This window comes from Myxine glutinosa, chromosome 5 (assembly GCF_964187855.1).
Source record: "Myxine glutinosa chromosome 5, kmMyxGlut1.1, whole genome shotgun sequence".
In the NCBI taxonomy this organism is placed as follows: Eukaryota; Metazoa; Chordata; class Myxini; order Myxiniformes; family Myxinidae; genus Myxine; species Myxine glutinosa.
The window spans coordinates 42669771-42688295 of NC_136265.1; the positions used below are offsets into that span (position 1 = coordinate 42669771).

The 18525-nt window shown below is 47.6% G+C and overlaps 1 protein-coding gene and 1 long non-coding RNA gene across 3 annotated transcripts in view; one reads left to right on the forward strand and one right to left on the reverse strand.

Moving 5' to 3' along the window:
* The window catches only part of LOC137427621 (uncharacterized), a 78598-nt gene extending 70240 nt beyond the window's left edge, over nt 1-8358 (reverse strand). The window contains exon 1 of the long non-coding RNA XR_010984534.1: nt 8345-8358. This is a non-coding gene — a long non-coding RNA (uncharacterized LOC137427621). The remainder of the gene's footprint in view (nt 1-8344) is intronic.
* LOC137427618 (interferon-induced transmembrane protein 1) overlaps nt 1-18525 on the forward strand; it is a 67206-nt gene that overhangs the window by 15389 nt on the left and 33292 nt on the right. The window contains exons 1-2 of one of the 2 annotated variants that reach the window (XM_068117226.2): nt 4863-5053; nt 16347-16531. In XM_068117226.2, coding sequence (XP_067973327.1) covers nt 4978-5053; nt 16347-16531 — 261 coding nt within the window. In that variant the 5' untranslated portion in view covers nt 4863-4977. Of the gene's footprint in view, nt 1-4862; nt 5054-16346; nt 16532-18525 lie in introns of those variants that run through there. The other variant, XM_068117227.2, reaches the window with a different exon arrangement.

Genomic DNA, 18525 nt, shown 5'->3' on the forward strand with positions numbered 1-18525 from the left:
ACTGGGGGCACATGGGAACCAGGTGAGACAGGTACGTTCCTACCGTACGCCCCCCCCCCCCACCAGGTAACCTACATGGCCCCTCCCTTACCCCTTACTGCATTCACAAAACACAACACTACCCATAAACATCTACTTTACAAATCAACAAACGTCCCTACTGTCTTCCCCGTTCCTCCCATAAACCAAATTCGTCTTCTCTCCCTCCTAACCAATCAAATTTGCCATTTTCAACTTTCATCAAAATTTGCCATCTCCAACTCAACATCATAATTTGCTATCACCAATTCGTCATCAGTCCCTCCTAGGGAGGGAGAGATGGAATCACCCCAATGTCTCATCCACGTCGTGACGCGTCTCACCAATCCACACAGCAATTCTCATTTCCTGCACACAGAACAAAGAAAACACAGGTGTGGAGTCATCATCATCACCACAGGTAAGTGGCTGCGTATGGTGCGACAGGTTCATCAATCCTAACTATTTCCTAAATGACTTTAACAACTTTACATTACCCGGGGTCTTTCCCTGCCAATCCATTGGCCAACTTACACTATGGGTTCTAAAAACCAATTCCCATTGGCCAAACTGTGGTGCTTTTCAATTTGGGGTCTCACTCCCCCGATTCATCTCCCGGTGCCCTCGCACAATTTCTGGGCTGTGGCGTGTACCTCTCCCAGCGGGTCTACCCACCTGCACACCTCCACCACTGCAGTTGCCTCCGAGCTTACCTGCTCCTTACCCTAACCTAACTACCTGGGGAAGGCCCTCTGGCGCTCTCCCCACTCGGTGCCCTCTCTGGCACTGGGCTGCCCGATCCACACCCGGGATCCTCAGGCACCCACTGACACTAACGGCTCCCAGAGCCCACCTGCGGCCTCACCTGGCCGACATCCTCACAGTGGTGGAGTGCCCAACCAACTACACACACTAACAGGCTACACGCCCAGCCATTTCCACAACACTAATGCACCCATTCACAACACCATTCTGCAACCGCACCACAGATGCCAATATCCAACCACAATTTACCTGTACCCTCTACCTAACACTTACACTACCCGCCCCGGGTATCCGTGATGGGGGTCCACTCTTCCCCCATTCACACCTTCGCACCATGCACACCACTCCGTACCACTTACTCCAACTCTCTCCACACACCTGTACCTGCACACCTGTGCTCTCACACCTGGTGCCACTTGCACCCTTCTCTCCCCAAGCGCATTCGCGCTGATCCACAACACTCATTACTCACACACTGCTCCACACACCTGTCCAGTTGCACACCTGTGCAATCACACCTGTTCAATTCTCACACACACGGCATCATCTCAGCTAACTACTCCCTTCTGAAACTTGCGCTTCCCAGTCGTCCCTTTAAACTATTGCGCTCCCACGTCATTATCATCCACACTAAACTACCTGCGTCCCCACTACAGGTATCAGTCACTAACTAACCTTAACGTTACCTACTGTCATCTTCGCTAGATCCCTATTAATATCCTAACCCACCCGGGCTAGTTTTCACTGCCATACACCCCATAATCTATTGCTCCTTTGCCCCACCATGGGAAGGGTGGCAGGGATGCCACCCTTACCCACCGGGCCCATCGCTCACTACCAATTTTGCACATCAAATTGCAACAAATCAAAAATTTGCCAATCACTACCCATCATCTGCCAATCACTACTGCCAATCCCTTGCCAATCATCAAATTTTGTTTTTCTCTAATTTTGGGTCCAAAACACTAACCTCATCACCCAGTCTACTCACTAATGCCTCTCGGTGCGCCAATTCCCGTCCAAAGCCCGGCTTCGTAAAGCCGAGCAATGAATGCGGGTTGTTTGGTGCCAGCGGCTGGACACGTCCCGCATTCGGTGCAGGGACGGGGGCTTACCCGGGCCGAGATCCCACGCACCCCCTCGGCGTGGAGCCATCCAATTGCCCGATCTCGACCTGCCGGCACGTCTCACCAAGAAGTGGTCGCCATGACGACCCTTCCTATCGGGCTGCCAGCTCCGCCTAGTGGAGCACGGACGCGGCCGTTCAAAGCGAGGCCCGGCACGCACCGAGGGCCCGATTTGGCTAAAAGTCGACCTAACCGCTGCTCCGTTTAACGTCGATGCTTCACCTGCATGCTTACACCCCGCAGCCCGTTCCTTGCTCACACATCCAGCCGTCTCCATGCTCCTCGTACCTTTCCTTACACACCTCGGTACTCTCATTCCACTCACAGCCTTGGTCACACACCTGACCACCGAACACCTTGGCACACATTTGCCGCTCGCACACCTCACCAACACACCTCTTCGCGCCCCCTCCTCTGTCACCTCCTCTGTGACAATCACAGGTGTGCTCTCATTCGCACACCCAACCACGTGCCTCACCACCAACTCCAGCGTGCATTCCCACTCACGCTCTACCATTCCAGGTGTGCATCCTTTCTCACCTGTCACAACCAACTCACGCTCCTTGTCATTCTCACTACTCTCACCTCCATTCTTGACAACGCACTCACCCTTACTCTTGACAGCGCACTCTTTCCTCATGCACCTGTCCGTCACACACCTTTCTCACGCACACTCTCCCGTTACACCCTCTGTAACACTCACCACAGGTGTGCATTCTTCCTTGCCTTTGACAGCGCACTCTTTCCCCATGCACCCGTCCGTCACACACCTTTCTTGCGCACACCTTTCTCGCGCACACTCTCCCGTCACACCCTCTGTAACACTTACCACACCGCGCTTCCATGTGCTCCCTCGCACACGCGCTACGACCGACTCATTCTCGCCAGCACCCTCACTCCTTGGCACGCACTTTTTCCTCACACACCCCAGAGTCGGACTTTCTCGCACACCTCCTTTTTCGCACACCAGACCTGTCGCACACTCCACCCACGGCCTCTCACGAACACCCGGGTCCATCTCGACCCCAAGCTTCTTAAATCCCCTGGCGCATCATACGCACGACCATATTGGTCACCACTTACACCGGGTCCTCTTCCTCTTCGCTTCTCCTCCATCACCTGCGAATCCCTCATCCGGTTAATGAGCACATCATCACGATCCAAACACAGACTTTGGACCAATTCTTTTATCTCCTCTTTTATCTCTTTCTTATCCTCTCTCCGTCGCTTCTTAATTTCGCTCACCCCTTCTTCCACTTCTTCTAATTTCTGCTTCACCTCTTTTATTCCCCGGTACGTCTCCTCAAGCTCGTCCTCCAAGGCTACCTTGACCGTTTCCATGTGCGGCCTCACCTGCCGGTCCTTTGTCTCCATTACCTCTATCACCTCGTCCAGCCTCGTTGTCAGTCCCTCACGTACCATCTGACATTCCCTCTTCGTCGCTACCAAGTCATCTTTTAGTTCTTTCTGTGTCGCTTTTAAACCTCCTAATACCGCAGTGTTCCTTTGAACCTGCTCCACTAACTCCGTCTGTCCCACCGTCAGCTGCTCCACCTCCTGCGTCAGGTCCTCTATGCCCCCTTGTAACTTTACAGTCCCCTTTCTCACCTCCTTCTCCATGTGCTCCTTACAGTGCCTCACCTCCTCGCGCACTCCTCCGACCTCCTCACTCACTCCTCTTCTGATCTCCTCTCCCATCACTTGCATCTCCTGCCCAGATGCCACCCTCATCTGCTCCATTTCCTCCCTGTGAGCATCCAGTTTGGTTTCTACCCCCATTCTGACCCCCTCTATCTGCTGCCCCATTTGTTTAACTTCCCTTTCCGCTTGGTCCCTCATGTCCCTCAATTTGCCTTCCATACTGTTTTCTAACCCCTCTAACCCCTTTTGCATCCCTTCCATTTGATTCTCCTGAACGGCCATTCTGTTTTCTACCCCCATTAACCCCTCCTGTATTTCCCCTAATCTATTGTCTAATCCCTCTATTCTACTCCCTAACCCATGTTTCACCCCTTCTATCCCATTGTCTAACCCCTCTAATTTCTTGTCTAATCCCTCACCGGTACCCCTCGCTTCGTCCCTCATTACCCCCATTTGGCCCTCTAATCGCTCACTATCAGCCCTCATTTGCTCACTCTGAGCATCCATCCGATTCCCCATTTGTCCCATACTGCTTTTCAAACCTCTAATTTGGTCTCCCAATTGCTCACTATTCTTTTCCATAAGGGCCGTCATTTGCATAAAAAAAAGATTCAAATCCCCCGGTGGCGTAACCACGGTCGCGGGCGTGGACGCCGTGGCCATCTGCGAGGCGCCATTTTGCGCTCCCGCAACGTCGGGCGCAACGACGCTATTTTGTGCGTCTGCTACCCTCACTGCTTCGCTCTCCTTATGTCCCTCATTTTGGTCCTGGACCGACCCTGCCTCACTCTCCTCTACCGGACCCCAGCCGACTTGGTCTGCCATAGCGCGACTTTCAAAATTCGGGTTTTTATATTTTGTAAAACACAATCAAATTTCGCCGTTATAATTTCGAGCGCGTAAAACGCGCTCCGGATCGAATTCTACCTCCCAACACCAATTGTTACCCTAATGGTACACTTGGTGTTCCAAAATTTGGGCTAAATGAATTTAGTCCCAGGTCCGAATCCGACACTCCTGACACCAATTGTTACAGACACGACTTTGATGTTATGGTGGGCCGAGCGGAATGGCCGCCGTGTCCGCACAAGTTACCCGATTATACCCGAACCTTGGCCGAGCCGCGCTATGCTAGATCAATGAAGGAAAAGGACACAACGGCTGGGATTAAAATGACACGACACCAGGGATACGGTTCTCAAGACCTCCAGAGGAGGTTATAATATGGCGGAAGGTTAGATTACAGGAATGAGAGGGACAGCATAGAAAGATAGGCACTTAGACACACTTATCTTATTCCCGACAGACCACAGATAAACAGGACAAAACTGACTCACACGGGGATTGATGGCAAGGAAAGCGGGCAGTCGATGGCTCAAGGTGCACTCTTGGCTCAAGGACAGAATCGACCCGGTCCGGTCCAAAGATGCGGGGAGGTATCGTCGCGCTGGGGGTGGCGTCCTTTGCTCTCCGTGGTTCAGGCGCATCTGACTTCACATCCGGTAAGTCGCTGCGTATCTCCGGCGGGGAGTGACACGCCCTCGGCTCGTTAGCTCCGCCCCAGATGGAATCGGCCCGTTGCTTCTCATTGGGTGCGGGGGGTTACCGGCTCCGCCCTTGACGAGGGGCCGACAGGCAGCCCCTTCGTGGTAACCCCGTCGGCGCACATGGGTAATGGCGGCTAACCGAGCCGGAGTGAGGACGCACACTCCCCGCGCGCGCCGTTGTTGTAGTTGTTGTAGTTGTTGTTGTAGTTGTTGTTTGGGGAAGAAGATGGGAGGAGGTATGGGAAGGTCCTAAACTCACTACTGGTGCCATATAATCACATTCTGGTGCAACGAAGAGTCAGAATTAATGGAAACGAGTCCTTAACTGACATAGACTAAGAATAACTAGCAAGATGTACGAAAGTTGTCTACGTGAGATGCGGTGGACCTGGGTACGACATTTAATGGGGGAAAAAGGGGAAGGTCGGTTCTACAGAGTGTTGTTTACAGACAATGGGACTAGGGAATGGGGGATTGGGGATAGTTGGGGAGTATTGGGGAAATAGGGGAATATTTACAAGCGGATATGGAGGCCAAATTCCATATCCGCAACAATATATATAGATATATATTTATATATATATATATATATATATATATATATATATATATATATATATATATATATATATATATATATATATATATATAACTGTGAGAAATAGTAGAAACTCCACAGTACGAGCAGGGCGTCTCATTTGTATTAAATAAATAATCGGGAGATTGAATAAGACGCGGACGTAGCTTCAGGACGCTCGATCTTTAATTCTCGACAAGCTTTCGACCAACAAAGGTAGACTTCTGCTGAACTTGGGGACGACTAGGAAGAAGACCTTTGTTGGTCGAAAGCTTGTCGAGAATTAAAGATCGACCGTCCTGAAGCTACTTCCGCGTCTTATTCAATCTCCCGATTATATATATATATATATATATATATATATATATATATATATATATATATATATATATATTGCTGCGGTTTTGAGATTGTACATATGACTTCAATAAATGCTAAAGGTTTGCCCCTCATAGTTAGTTCCACGAGCAACACGTAGGCCCACTTGTAGTATTAGTTATGTCATAGTATGTGTAAGTATGGGCCATTTCCCCTATTAATATCTGCGTCGTGTAAAGACATGAGATTAGGTCCCGTTCATTTTGCGTCCACCCTCCAATTCCACCTCGATTGGCGGAATCCATCCCGCGCCCCATTTGGCTGTCCCTAGTCGAGTTAATACAAGGCAGGGCCTCGAAAGCCAAAGGAGGGTTGAGATCGGCCGCAGCGGTAGGGGGACGGTAAGGGTCATCAACCAATCAGGGCTCGGGCGGCATGGCGTGAGAGGGCGTTGCAGAGAACGTCTGGTGAGTTTGGGAAGGTTCGCGGGGCGGGGCTATATAAGCCCACGCGAAAAGCCCTCGAAAGGACTTACAGCGAGGGAGCTTGAGAGAGAGGACTTACAGCGAGGGAGCTTGAGAGAGAGGACTTACAGCGAGGGAGCTTGAGAGAGAGGACTTACAAGCAGGACTTGTTGGGAGAGGACTTTTACAGCGAGCACATATCGAAAGGACTGGACTTGAGGAGGCGAGTGCATTGTGAGCACTTGTTGGAGCACATCGAAAAGGGCTTGTGGAGAGAACTTCGTTGCGATAGCACTTTAAGGATTTGAGGACTCGCTCGCTTTGAGGCTTTGAACTGTAACTCGCCATATTACGTATGCGCCAGAGGGGAAGAAGAAGAGGTGTTGGCGGTATGAGTACGCGGCCACAGCCAGACGCGTCGGTGGCGAATAGCGAATATTCCAGCCACGCGAGTAAATGCGGCCATTATAGCCGCCAGTGATTAACCGCCAACCGCACCAGAGCCCACTCCCTACCGTTTGCCCCGTAATAACCCTGTGCATCCAAACGCTGGGCTACGAGCTCCTGCCTTCTGGATCCATCTGCACAGGATGAGCCGGAGACCGGAGGGAACTGCACGAGAGCCATCCCTGGACGCACGGACCATCATCCTGCAGCTGCAATCCCTGTGTGAGTGTGAGTGAAATGGGCCCGTAGTCTTTTGGGTATTAAGTAAGACTGTATAAGGCTGCTCTGTGTCCCCTTTTTCTGGAATCATTGTGAATAGTGTAAATAAATCTTGTTCTTCCTGTTTCCAATTCGATCGCCTTTGTGATTTCGCCATTGACTAAGCGTGGCACGAATAAGAACCGTTTGAATCGGGGTCTAGTAAGTGATAACGGCGCGGATCGCGTGTACGCAAAACCGCTCGGCGTATCAACACATGTGGTTCGTGCGGGGCTTATCTCCTCGCTTCAGGGCAGCGCGAGTATTTAGGTAATAGCGACTTTGGTCCTAATACCCTATTTCGCGCTGTCCAGAAGGGACGTCATAGGTCCCGGGTCCCGCCAGGCCAGTCAAAGACAAGGGGACTAATCCCCCCTTGGTAAGGGGGAGAAGGCCGGCGGCGGAGCCGCAACAATATATATCATAGCGTATTAAAATGGTGAGAGCGTATTGGTGAAAGCATTCTCTCCGAGTCTTGGAAGTCGGTGGTTCTCAGCCCCGGTCGAGTTAAGGAAGCATTTGAAAGAATAGAGCACAAACAGTGTTGTGAGGGCAATGGTGAACCACCCGTGTTGCCCTTGCCAATAAACTTCTTCAGCAGCACCTACTCTGCAAAAAGTACGGTACATCACATTGGAATAAATTCTCGATAAGTTATATAATGTTATATATTGAGGTATGGATATTGTGGGATACATTGTATATTAAAAAATATAAACAATGTTTTATTGGACTATTGTGTATCTCTTGAAACTGAAAACCCACCCATGTGCGTACAAAAAGCTTATAAAATAACCAGCCATTTGTAAATCTCTAATTACAATTCATATTGAGATAAAAAAACACGACTTCAGCGAACTCAACAGTGAATAGTAAGGACGTTTCGTTTTGACAATTTGAACAAATAAAAATATAACTATTGACTTTAGTTCGGTATTGGATCTTGTGCCGAAAACGCAGCTCAAACAGGGAGTTTACCGTGCTTCACATTACACAACACGAGCAATCCATACTGAGATGAAAAACAACAAAGGGTGGAATTTTTAATCAAAGTTTTCCGGCTGGCTTTGGAATTATTATTTATTTTTTTACGACCAAAACAAGATTGCAAATTTGATCTAATTTACTTTTGTGTGGTGCTTTACACCATAGAAAACGAGATGGTATTCTTAGAATACTTACCCTGCGCAGTCAACTTGTTGTGAATTTTCGCCAGATGAGTATTTTACTTCCTCTAACAACACGTGCCCTGCGCAGTCAACTTACCCTGCGCAGTCAACTTGTTGTGAATTTTCGCCAGATGAGTGTTTTACTTCCTCTAACAACACGTCTTGTGTTTTTGAAAAAAAGAAAAAAAACTTTCATCGAATATGGCTGCCAGACCATGTGAGCGATGATATCATAAATTTATATTCTCTAAATAATTGTCGCATAGATCATGCTCAATATATTTCAAACTGATCAGACGAAGCCTTGTCCCTGTCGTATTTATGGCACGTCATAATTATGGCACCAATGACGTCATCGTTAACAACACCTATTCTCCATATGGAGATCTTTACAATGAGCCATGTTTCAATTTTTTCCATGCAGCGGTTTTGGAGATATAGAGGTGCAACATTTTTCGGTTTTTCCAAGATGGCGCCTGTACTACATGACATATGACGTCATGATTATCATTAAAATATTCTAAAGGAGGAGGCACTCCTATAGTCAAAATTTCGTGTCAATCAGACCAACAGTTGCTGATTTTTTAAAAATAATGATCGATAAAATTGTTGCACTTGTCGAATTGTGACGGCATAACAAAGGCACCGATGACATCATCATTAACATATCTTATTTCCCATGAGTACTTGAAAATGAGCCACGTCTCAATTTTTTCCATGGAGTGGTTTCAGAAATATAGAGGTGCAAAGTTTTTCCAAGATGACGCCTGTGCCACGTGATCTATAACCTCATAATAATCATTTAAATAATCTACAGGCGGAGGTGCTCCGATGGTGAAAATTTCATGTAACTCAGGTTGTTCACGTTACTTTGTGTGAGAGTGCATCTGAGTGTGTGTGAGAGTGCATCTGAGTGTGTGTGTGTGTGTGTGTGTGTGTGTGTGTGTGTGTGTGTGTATATGTATGTGTATATATGCAGTGCGTATCAAAAAAAAGGTAATCCGAATTCAAGGGGTTAATATGCAAAGGTTATTTAGTTTGACAATTTACATGTGGTTTACCAATTATGAGGAGATCCTCAGCTTTCCATTTATGCCTTTCATGCATCATTGCTGTCACACATGACCGAGTACATGTTCATTGAAAATGACAAGTTCAAATCGCATTTTTACAAGTTTGGCTAATCGGTGCAAGACAGTTTTAAATGGACGCATTACTTGTCGACTGCCAAGTTGATTATGTAAAATTGTTAAGCTGGTCTGGTAATCGTCGGTTGCGTCATCCTTTGTTTAAGATGGGTATTTAAGATGGGCCTACAGTGTATGGGTTTAGAGACAGTCTGAGTCATTGAAAAGATGGTTCAACTTACGACTGAACAGCGGACCTTTATAGTTACAACCTTTCACCAAACTGGAGGTTTGCAGCAAACTCGTGATGCGTTCAGGGAACGTTTCCCAGAACGGGAGCCTCCAGCAGCCAAAACCATCTGGGCGAATGTTAGAAAATACCAAGAGCATGGCACTAGCCTCAACCGCAACAAGGGGAATTCTGGTAGGAGGCGCACTGGGCGATCGGAAATGAACATTGCAGCAGTAAGGCAGCAAGTTTTGGAGCATCCGAGGGATACCAGTGCGAGACGAAATGAGACGGGATTGCCTTTGGCAACATTCAACCGAATCACAAGACTGGACCTCCACCAACATCCATATCGGATTCACATCCGGCATCAACTTACACCAGGGGATTTTGCCAGGAGGTTGGTGCTTGCCGGATGGTTGATAGCACGTTGCGAAGCAGATGTCAATTTCTTGCGGTATCTCGTTATCGGCGACGAAGCTGCTTTTGCCATGGATGGCAAGGTCAATACCCATAATGTTCTTGAATATGCACTGACAGGACAACCCCCGGAATTTAATTTTGACACCAACATGAATCGACAAAAGTGGACTGTTTGGTTGGGTCTTTGTGGAAGTGGTCAGGTGATCGGACCATTTTTCTTTCAAAGGAATGTCAATGGTAACAGGTATCTGCAGATGATCAATGATGAAGTTTTACTGCAGCTGGAGGATAACTTTGAGCTGTTTTCGTGGTGTTTTCAGATATCTCTGGTGGCCCCAAGACGGCACCCCAGCACATCGTCTTATCGCTGTCCAAGATCACCTGACCTCGCACCATGTGATTATTTCCTTTGCGGACATTTAAAGAACAAGGTGTTCGTAACTCCTCCCCGTGATCTTGGCGAATTGCAGGGCCGTATTCAACATTAAGTGGATGCTTTGCGCAATGACCCGGCTATGGTGAGACGAGCAGTTCAGGGCATGCTCCGCCGCTGTGAGCTTTGTGTTGAAAGGGGAGGTGGACATGTTGAAGGCGTGGGTGCATAAAGGCCAATCATTCCTGAGAAAAGTTCACATCTGACGTTCATTTTGCACCAATTATCCTGACTTGCATCGATTAGCCAAACTTGTGAAAATGCGATTTGAACTTGTCATTTTCAATGAACATGTACTCGGTCATGTGTGACAGCAATGATGCATGGAAGGTATCAATGGAAAGCTGAGGATCTCCTCTTAATTAGTAAACCACATGTAAATTGTCAAAATAAATAACCTTTGCATATTAACCCCTTGAATTCGGATTACCTTTTTGTTGATACGCACTGTATATATATATATATATATACAGTATATATATATATATATATGGGGTTGGGGGGGCGTTAAATGGTGGAGAAAAGATGATGGTTTTGGATGGGGGATGACGTGAGATGGTGGTGAACAGCTGTCTTGAAGACCTGGAGAGAAGAATGAGATTGAAGAGAGTGTAGAAGGTAGTTCCACAGGTGGAAAAATAGTAACAAATGAGTGGAGATGAACAGTATATATACTAGTTTGGGTCGGCTAGCTGCGCTCACCTCACCACACGTCATCTCAAAGGCACGGGCTTTTTAAACTGAGGATAATGACCTGACTCAACTTGAGTTGCTGTGTTGTCCTGATTTCCACCAATTATAATACAATTTTTTTTTTTGTACAAATGTATTTGTAATACTAGCAACAGTACCCGCCTTACGGGCGGGGCTTCAATTGGGAAGCCCAAATGAAAAGGTAAAATATCAGAAATTGAAGGCTTTTTTATTTTAAACGATTCATATAAACATCCGTTGAATCATATCACACGCAAATCATCAAAATCTAAACAGTACATGGCTAAACAGTACATGGACGATCACGTACCATGTACGTCTTGCGTCTCGCTCGCTCTCATGTTGTCCCGATAATGATCGTTCCGCAGGTTCACCGACGGAAACCTTGTTACGACTTTTACTTCCTCTAGACAGTCAAGTTCGCTAATCTTTTCGGTGCACCGGCACGAGCCGAGAACGGCCCGTGCAGGGGCTGATCCGAGGATCTCATCAAACCATCCGATCGGTAGTAGTGACGGGCGGTGTGTACAAAGGGCAGGACTTAATCAACGCGAGCTGATGACTCGCGCTTACTGGGAATTCCTCGTTCGTGGGACACTGTCTCAAGCCCCAGTCCCCATCACGGATGGGGCTCAGCGGTTTATCCGAGCCTGACGGTGAAGGACAAGGTACACGCTGGCCCGTCCAGTGTAGCGCACGTGCGGGCCTGGACATCGAAGGGCATTAAACGTTCATTAAACGTTCATTAAACATTAAACGTTCATTAAAGGATTACGAAACGAAAAACATTACGAAATTACGTTCACACCGTCACGTCAAACACTACCGTGAACACATACATCGTCACAACGTCGTCACAATGAGAACATCGTCACAATGAACGTTATGCGAACGCGAATGTTATGCATGAGTCCAAACCTGAGAATGCTGGAGACCAAAGCTGAAATTGGGAAAACTAAACAGCCTATTTTACTCCTGGAGATCCCAGGATTACCCACCCAAAATATCTTTGCGATCGGTTCAGCAGTTTTTACGGTACCTTCGAACAGACAGACAGACGGACATTTGGTGAATTACAGTAAGATCGTCACAATGAGAACATCGTCACAATGAGAACATCGTCACAATGAACAGTATGCGAACGCGAATGTTATGCGGGAGTCCAAACCTGAGAATGCTGGAGACCAAAGCTGAAATTGGGAAAACTAAATAGCCTATTTTGCTCCCAGGGTTCCCAGGATTACCCACCCAAAATATCTTTGCGATCGGTTCAGCAGTTTTTACGATACCTTTGAACAGACAGACGGACATTTGGTGAATTATAGTAAGATTGGTGATATTATTTATTTGTAATCAAAAAAGGTCCAAATGGTGTAAAGCTCGAAATGGTCAAGGGTCCAAGCTGTCTAATCGGTAAGGGGTCTAAATGGTGTTAAGGTCTTAGAGGATAGGGGTGTAAAGGTGTAAAGGTGTGAGGTTCGACCATGTGAGGAGGTTGAAAGGGACTTAAGGGGTGTAAGTAAAGGTGTAAAAGGTTGGAAGGGTGTAGGGATCTATAGGTTTCTAAGGTATTGAAAGGGTCTTAAAGGTAAAAGTGGTCTTCAGGATCTTGGGGTCTAAAGGGACTTTTTGGTCATCTGTGTCTTTAAGGGTCTCCAAGGTCTTTTGGGGTCTTTTGGGTCTTCAAGGTCTTTATGGTTCTTCGGGGTCTTTTAGATGTTTTGGTGTTCGGTTTATTTTGGGTCTTTAAGGGTCTTCAGGTTATTTTGGGTATTTTGTGTCTTCGTGGCCTTTTGGGTCTTTAAGGGTGTTTTGGGTCCTCAAGGTCTTTTGGGGTATTTTGTTATTTTGGGTATTTTTGGTCTTTGGGGTCTTTTGAGTCTTCGGGATATTTTGGGCATTTGGGGTCTTTTGGGTCTTTTTGGTCCGCAGGGTCTTTGGGGTATTTAAGGGAGAGCCTGCCTGTCTGAAGGATGAGTGATGTCATGACAGAGGGTGGAGTTATCAGCAAATAGATAAAGAGGATTTTCCATAAAGTTAGATCATTAGATCATTGATGAAGATCAGGAATAGGATGGGGCCTTGAAACGTCCCTAAGGGAACTCCAGTTTTAACAGGGAAAGGAGATGAAAGGATTCCGTTGAGAGCTATACATTGGCTACGAGAGTAGAGGAAGTCAGTAAGCTATGCTATATGTGGTGTTGGCCTTGGATATCATAGGCAGAGAGTGTGTATACCAAGGCAGGATGACACATTGTATTGAAAACTCGAGATATTCTAAAAAGACGGCCCTGATCTCATGTCTGACATTGAGGGCCTCTATCCATTGTTGGGTGAGTAGAAGCAGCATGTCCAGTTGGAGTGACCTCATCTGAATCCAAATTGGTGATCTGAGATAAGGCCGTTGGAGAAAAGGAAGTATTTCATGACCTTTCTGATGATTGGAAGTAAGCTGATAGGCCTATAGATGAGGGCATCAGTTTTTTCACCTTTTAATATTGTACAGTGATGTTGGCAGATTTCCAAGCAGGTGAAAGGTGACCGAGGGGAAAAGGGAGAGGGGCAGACCAGTTCTGAAAAGAGATGGCTGCTTACAGTCCCTGCAAATCTGCTTGAGTGGACTTCCAGATCCGCCGGACTGAGAATAGCCAGAGATGTTGAATGACAAGCACATGGTCAGACGAACCAATTGGTGGCAGAAGACACCGGCAGAGAAGTTTGTCATCACCAAGTCCTTTACTGTTTGGAGAAACGGATAAACACAGACAAACAAGACATGGGGGTGAAGGGGAAGTCACAGCCAAAGGTACTCGTGGTTGGAAGGTTTACGATCAGCACATAGGGTGAGAAGTCGAGTTCTTGATATAAAGTGCAACTCTGCTGCCAGGGCAGGTTTTAGGCCTATTAGCTCGGAGGAGACAATAACCGGAGAGAGACACGAATGAGTCAATTATGTCCTGTGGGAGGAAGGATTCTGTTTAACGGATTTCTGATTTATCGACGGTGGCCTGGATTGAGAGATCTGTCAGGTTGGAGTGGAGACCTCGGACGCTTGAGGTCCACAAGGTGAGGGACAGGGCATGTGAGGATCTGGTGTTTATTAGGGAGGTGTGCATTGAGGAAGGATAATGAAGCGTACCACTTGTCTAATATTGTCATGTGGGTTTTTTTTTAATTCACTTCTATTATTGCTTCCCCACACGTCTTGAATCTCCCACGATGAAGCAGAGTCCTCCGTCCCCGACCCAAGCCCACCTCTTTTCAAGTTTTTATTGGGAGAGTGTCTGTCCCCGACCCAAGCCCACCTCTTTTCAAGTTTTTATTGGGAGAGTGTCCATCCCCGACCCAAGCCCACCTCTTTTCAAGTTTTTATTGGGAGAGTGTTGGACGGGGGAGAGGGGCTGGATCAGGTGAGATCTTCTACCTTATCGTGGAGCTAACCGAGTTCTGACATGTTTCCACCACACCCTGTACAACCGCAAACCCCTCCCAAAGCAACTGCCAAAATGTGGTGTTCGGTACTCGGGTTATTATTATTTTAACTTTCCCATTTCTCCCATTATTACTCTGAGATCATGTTGTGCAAGTTATTACATATTTATGTGAATGTATGTGAATTACTATTCAGGTCTTTGCTTATCAATGTGGACTCGATTAAAGGTTGTTGTGATTAAAGGGTCAGGAGCCCTTCTGGGAAAAAGGAGACCGGAAACGGAAGAAGAAAAGACACGAGGTCCTGGAGAAGCGACGATTCTTCTTCTTCCTCGCCGAGCTCGGACGCGAGCGGTATCGATTGAGCAACGTAACAGAATCGGCGTTAAAAGCCCGTCTGGCGAGAGGAGTTACCGGGACGTGTAACTACCCTTTGACACGTAAAGTCGCCGTGGGTTCGTGCACGGAACCAAGCAGCTGGCACAGTTCGCCTCACCGTCTACAAGGCCGCGTACGGGTCGCACCTTGGGCCGCGCGCGCTGGGCAAGCCGCGTGTTGCTTTGCCTGCTTTGCTGTACCCGCTTTGCTTGGCCAGGAGGTGCGTGCTGCAGCCGTTGTTCCCGGTACGGGACGTGCCCGGTGAAAGCACGTCAGGAAGGGTCCGTTCAACCGCCCACGTGCGGAGATCGAACTACCGGAGTACGGAGACATTGAGAGAGACATTGACCATGGAGGGAGTCGGGAGTGGGGCTCACGTGAGGAATGTATAAGATGGCCATCTTAGAGTTATTATAGATGAGTTTACATCTTTGTACTTTTGATTGCTGATTGTGGATGGTTGTTGATTGCTCGGGGAATATATCATTGATTATTCCGGATCCTTGGTGTGGGGTTTCTTATTGATTGGAATTCAGATTTATGCGTTACGAAAGAGCATAAATAATAGATCTTTCTGGCGGAGTTCCTCTCACGGTCCGGGGGTCACCGAGACCAGGTAGTCACCGGGAGGACCACGTAACAGAATTAATAAAAGGAATGATTCAAGGAAACGATATCCATTGGCCTTTGTCACAGGCGAGCCAGGTATATTTGTTGAATCGAGACAATTCAAGCCAGGGGAGTATTTGGAATAGCGAACGGAACTTTCGTAATAGTATTACATTTTTGTCGTATATGTGAAGTTCATGGTTTAACGAAGTCAACATTAACTGCACTTTGAAATGCGGGCATCATTCTCGGTTAGACAATAATAATGTTTCAATCATTTTTATTTTTTTTGTATACAAGATCGAGGCTCGTGAAAGAGCTAACATTAATCGCACAAAAAAAAAAATCAAACAGACACATAGAATATATAATAAGGGGAGCGGTAGACAAGATGGGGAGAGAGGGGGAAGGACACAAACACAACATTTGAGAGCAGGGACATCGGGAGATCTGTGGGAGGGAGAGGGCTTGGGGGAGGAAGCTTGGGAAGGGGGTGGGGAGAAGTATAAAACACATGGACACTGCAAGGACTTCCAGGACAGAAGTCGGTATCTCAAAAATATCCTTCACATGTTGATGATGCAGATGATGGTGTCGTTGTTTCTAAGGCCATTTGTCACAAATATCACTGTCTGACTTTTCTGCGACCCTCTCCACCCATTCCTCCCAGAAATCACTATGCAACCCCAAGGACAATACCCCGGCTATGAGCACACTGCCGTGAACATGGCACCAAACCCCACAACTACGTACGGCATGAAGCCACCCAAGGACTACCTTGCCTGGTCTCTCTTCAACTTTCTCTTCCTCAATGGATGCTGCCTTGGTTACGTGGCCACGGTGTTTTCCATCAGGGTAAGAGTGGCATCTATGATGACCCCAGGCACCACTTTTAAGTTGTTGCTGTTGATGTTGTATATTCCCGGACAGTTCTCTCGAACAAGCCTGCGGCACGGAGACAGCCGATTGATCTCCCAGGAGAGACCCATTCGGCCATGACAGAGACAGAGACAGAGACACAGAGACACAGAGACACAGAGACAGAGAGACAGAGACAGAGACAGAGAGAGAGAGACTGACTGTTTCTGAGAGAGAGGGAGAGAGAGAGAGAGAGAGAGAGAGAGAGAGAGAGAGAGAGAGAGAGAGAGAGAGACAGGCAGGCAGGCAGAGACAGAAAAGAAGGAAAGGGCAGGTCCATGGGGACTGATCGACACTCTGACCGTGACCGCGCTGCACTGACGAATTCGGGCCGCAGTGAAGAATGAGGATTTTTTTCCCCCCGACTTGCATTGGGGGTACAACCACCGTGAAGAGGCGTCCCTGATAGTTGTCCACTTTGAAGTTGTTTTATTTATGGCATATTCTGGCATATCTCAATCGACTTCAGGCTCTCTTCATGATCACTACACAGAGTATGGAACTTGCTTGTTAAAAAGGTGAACATGGTTCATAAAGTGAAAAATAAAAAATAATAAACACGATGAATTACATGTCCAAAATAAGATGTGGATGTTAATGGCAATTTGAACAAAAAACTCTTCCTTCTTCATCTTCTTCTTCACTTACAATAATGGTGAGTCTCATTCAATCCCGTTTCTCATATTGATTAGATTCAGAAAACGTTTGTTTAATATATTCAATACTTTTTCTTTCAACATTTCCATTATATTCATACAGCAGTAATATATCACCCTGTCAAACAGCATTTCTGATTATACACCGCCTTTTAAACCATCACAAAGCAGGTCCCTCTACTTGCAATACAGGTGAGAAAAGGATACTGACAAAAAAAGGATATTTGAATAATTTATTCGCACACTTTGAAAGGGTGAAAGTTCATTTTTCTTTATTTTCTCTTAAAACCTGTCGGTCATCAAAACACAATTCGTGGGGTCACCCGTGGGAATCCCACGGGCATGGACTCGTGTGACATTTGGACATCTTCATTTAGTTGCTGCACGTTCAGTTTTACAAAATGGTTACTGGCAATTTATCAGATCCACAAATGATGTAATCCACACAATATATGTACGGTACTTCTGATAACATGTGAATGCATGTGTGTGCACATGGTAAATACAGTTTTGAAATGTGTCATTACATCTCATGTAAAATGTGACTTCATGAGCTCAAATACTCTCCCTCCCCGCTCCCATCCCTCCCACATCACGCACACTGCACCAGAGAGTAGGTCACACACACAGGGGAGTGGGTCACATACACACACGGGGGAGTGGGTCACACACACACACAGGCGAGTGGGTCACACACGGGGGGGAGTGGGTCACACACACACACACACACACACACACACACACACACACACACACACACACACACACACACACACGGGGGAGTGGGTCGCTTTACTCCTCCCCCCTCATTCCTTTCCAACTCCTCCTCACTCCTCTCCCCCTCCTCCAGTCTCCTCTCCCACCCCCCAGTCTCCAAAAAGTCTCCCCTCTCCCCCCCACAGTCTCCTCTCCCCCCCCCCAGTCTCCCCCACCAGTCTCCTCTCGCCCTCCCCAGTCTCCTCTCCCTCCCCCCCAGTCTCCTCTCACCCCCCACTGTCTCCTCTCCCCCCACCCCTGTCTCCTCCCCCCCCCCAGTCTAGTCTCCTCGCCCCCTCCCAAGTCTCATCTCCCACCCCCAGTCTCCTCTCCCCCCCTCCCTCAGTCTCCCCTCTCCCCCCCAGTCTCCTCTCCCCCCGCCCCTGTCTCCTCTCCCCCCCCCCCAGTCTCGTCTCCTCGGCCCCCCCAAGTCTCATCTCCCACCCCCAGCCTCCTCTCCCCCCCCCCCAGTCTCCTCTCACTCCCCCAGTCTCCTCTCCCCCCCGAGTCTCCTCTCCT